This window comes from Drosophila teissieri, unplaced genomic scaffold (genome assembly GCF_016746235.2).
Source record: "Drosophila teissieri strain GT53w unplaced genomic scaffold, Prin_Dtei_1.1 Segkk50_quiver_pilon_scaf, whole genome shotgun sequence".
Lineage (NCBI taxonomy): Eukaryota > Metazoa > Arthropoda > Insecta > Diptera > Drosophilidae > Drosophila > Drosophila teissieri.
In genome coordinates this window covers 47,810-51,688 of record NW_025225010.1, presented here as the reverse complement: position 1 = coordinate 51,688, position 3,879 = coordinate 47,810, and the positions used below count along the sequence as shown (strand labels likewise).

At 42.5% G+C, this 3,879-nt stretch overlaps 1 protein-coding gene across 1 annotated transcript; it reads left to right on the top strand.

Moving 5' to 3' along the window:
- The first annotated feature begins 2,409 nt into the window (after window positions 1-2,409).
- On the top strand, window positions 2,410-3,275 carry LOC122625659 (histone-lysine N-methyltransferase SETMAR-like). Its single transcript, XM_043805760.1, has 2 exons — window positions 2,410-3,000; window positions 3,066-3,275. Exons 1-2 carry the CDS (start codon window positions 2,440-2,442, stop codon window positions 3,273-3,275), a joined length of 771 nt encoding a protein of 256 aa, XP_043661695.1. The 5' UTR covers window positions 2,410-2,439.
- The last annotated feature ends 604 nt before the right edge of the window (window positions 3,276-3,879 follow it).

Below are 3,879 nucleotides of genomic sequence, written 5' to 3'. Positions count from 1 at the left end.
CGAGGGGGTATTGACTCCCAAAATAGGGGAAAGTTAGAAATATGACTCCTAGGTGGGAACAATTGGCATAGAAGACCGATAGATCAGAAAAAGCTCTATGCCGGTATAAAAAGACCGTAGCCCACAGATAAAATAGTCAATACCCGGGTAAATACTCGTACATCATACCCGGGCGATTATCCGTCAGTCTATAGCCGGGAAGACTCAAAGTGAACACCCGAAAGTGAATATCCTGGAAGACTCGAACTGACAACCCGAAAGCCAACACTCGGGATAACTTCAGTCAAAGGAAAAGTCTCGAGGAGCGAGGACGTTATCCACCCTTAGAGTAACAGCACCTATTTTGAAAGGATCCAGGACCAATCCAAGGAACACGGTTGAGGGAAAACCCTAATTCCATAGAAGTCTCAAGATGGGTGGCATGGAGTCTAAAGCCTCGGACAACACAGCAAATGTGATCAACGCCGTGGAAGTTGTCGATCACAAGGAGGAAATAGCAGGGGTGCAGCATACCCTGGAATTCATCGCTGCCTTCCATCACCATACACTGGACAGAATTGCATCCGGCTTCCCAGAAAGTGCATAATTAAAAACACAAACGGCAAACCAAATAAACAAAGAACAAGCAAAAACAAAGCAACAGCGTGGACTTTCCAAACAGAGTCTAAGAGCAGCCGAAGCGTGCCACAAAAAAAAAACTCATTCATTCATTCATATATGTATATATATAAAAATTGAGAACAAGTTTAGTGAATAATTATAACTCCAGAACGCATGAGCCGATTTCAACGGTTTTGCATTCGTTGGAAAGGTCTCCGTTAGGACAAGAGCAAAGAAAATTCTGGAAAAAGTCAAAAGAAAAGCGGGAAAACCGTTTTTTACATGCAGCGCCATTTCTAAAACATAGGATGTCATTCTTCTCTGCTCATTTCGTTTTATTTAATTCATGAGACAAACTTTATTTGGTTCATAAATAAATTGTAACAGCAGGCATTTGTTTTTGAGGTGGTAAGTTGAACTGTGTTAATTATGTGTATCGTGCATTTGAGGTTAAACTCACCACTTCCACCTTCTTCGACTGCTTCATCCTCCTTCTTCTTCATCAATTGCCGAACGCAATAAAGCAAGAAGACTAAAGCATCAACAATCACGCAGGTTTTCAGAAGAAGGAGGAGGAGGAAGACGAAGAAGGAAGAAGAAAAAGGTAGAGGAAGAAGAAAAAGGATGATGAAGAAAAAAAAGGATGAAGAAGAAGAAGGAAGAGGAGGAAGACGAAGAAGGACGAAGAAGAAGAAGGAGAAGGAAGAAGAAGGAGGAGGGTTAAGAAGATGGAGGAGGAAGAAGAAGGAGAAGGATTAAGAAGATCGAGGAGGAAGGAGGATGAAGAAGGAAGAAGGAATAAGGAATAAGGAGCATGAAGAAGTCAGAAGAAGAAGGAGGAGGAAGAAGAAGGAAGAGGTGGAAGACGAAGGAGGAGGAGGAAGACGAAGAGGAATAAAACGGTGAATTTAACCTCAAATGCACGATCTACATCATTTACACAGTTCAACTCGCCACTGCAGCTGCAGCGCCATTTCTGAAATATAGGATGTCATTTTTCTCTGCTCAGTTAGTTCTGGAGTGCTATTCACTTTCATTCAATTTTGTGCTTTAGGAAATCAAATTGAATGGTGGACGAACAGCACACTCAGCATTAAATTTGCCGTTAAATGTGCAGGGTTGTTTGGATTCATTGATTGATCTATTTAAAATACATTAGTGCTAATTACTATATTATTTTTGAACGTACAGGTGATTGACAATCCCACATGCAACATATCAAGAAATTCTGCAATGGCAAAAGTTTTGCAGCAATCAGCAATTATTATATTGGATGAATGTATTGTATAGCATGTATAGCATTAAACAGAACAATAAAAGATCTACGTCGTAATCAAATTTTTGGTGGTGCACTAATATTTTTGTCAGGAGATTTCCGAAAAACATTGCCCGTCATTCCACGTGCAACGTTAGCGGATCAGGTTAATGCGTGCTTAAAGTATTATTTCCTGTGGCGATGTGTCAAAAAATTGACATTGAACATAAACATGCGTGTTCAATTGCACAATGATCAATCTGCAGAACGGTTTTCAAAGCAATTATTAGAAATCGGAAGTGGCAAAGTTCCAAATACAAATGGCTTGATCACTTTGCCAAACAATTTTTGTACAATTCTACAATCTAAAGGCGAATTAATAGAAAGCGTTTTTCCAAATAAGCGTTGTCAAATATCTCCCTTCCGCCTTTTTGTCTTTTGAATTTCGCGGCTATGTACAAAGCGCTACAGAGCTCGTATCTGGCAATACTATACATAATTTGAAAGGTCTTGACATAACCTACAAAACGACGCTATGCATAATTAGTTTGGATATTGCGTTCAACAGTTATAGACGTGTAAACATGGAGTTCACTAACGCCGAAATTCGCGCTATTTTAAAGTTTTCCTTCGTTAAAGGCAAATCCGCTAGAGAAACGTTCCGTGAGATTAATGGTGTTTTGGGGGATGGTACTCTATCACTTCGAACCGCGGAGGAATGGTTTCGACGATTCAGAGCCGGTGAAAACGACACCATGGATAAGCCAGCCGGCGGAAGACCTGTGACGACAAATACCGATCAAATCATGGAATACATCGAGTTAGACCGGCATGTGGCATCTCGTGACATCGCCCAGGAGATGGGAGTTAGTCACCAAACCATTTTAAACCATCTGCAGAAGGCTGGATACAAAAAAAAGCTTGATGTTTGGGTGCCGCATGATTTGACGCAAAAAAACCTTCTGGACCGAATCAACGCCTGCGATATGCTGCTGAAACGGAACGAACTCGACCCATTCTTGAAGCGGATGGTGACTGGCGACGAAAAATGGATCACATACGACAATATCAAGCGAAAACGGTCGTGGTCGAAGGCCGGTGAATCGTCCCAAACAGTGGACAAGCCGGGATTGACGGCCAGGAAGGTTTTGCTGTGTGTTTGGTGGGATTGGAAGGGAATCATCCACTATGAGCTGCTCCATATGGCCAGACGCTTAATTCTACCATCTACTGCGAACAACTGGACCGCTTGAAGCAGGCGATCGACCAGAAGCGTCCAGAATTGGCCAACAGGAAGGGTGTAGTGTTCCACCAGGACAACGCCAGACCACACACTTCGTTGATGACTCGTCAGAAGCTACGGGAGCTCGGATGGGAGGTTTTATCGCATCCACCATGGCGAATGCCCTTGGTGGTGTAAAGTTGAACTCAAAAGAGGCTTGTGAAAAGTGGCTGTCCGAGTTCTTCGCAAATAAGGAGGGGGGCTTCTACGAGGGAGGTATTATGAAGTTGCCGTCTAGATGGAAACAGATTATCGAACAAAACGGCGCATATTTGAACTAAATCCGATCACTGTAACACTTTTTATAAAGCATTGAATAAAGAGCAAAAAAGCGGAGGGGAGATATTTGACAACCTTATATTATGTCACATTATGGGCCATAAAAAAGCGGCAGCAAAAAGATAAACAACAACATGCGACAGATGCAGAGCAGTCGGGGAAAGTATGTTAACTTATGGCTGGGCTTAGGCCAACGAAAACAACAACGACCAAAAACAAAGGCAGACATTTCTCTTACGTCAGAAAGTCTGGCCCACAAACACACATGCAGACAGGCACACGCACACTAGTGCACAAACGGAAAATGAGGTTATTGCCAATCCCGTCTGCAATGCTCGAGTAAACATTTTAACCTAATTTTTTTTGCCACGGGAGCGGGACGATTTGGGGGCTATACACACAAATATGCACACACATATGCCCATGTATGTATGTTTGCGAGCGGAGACGCCCCAGACAATGT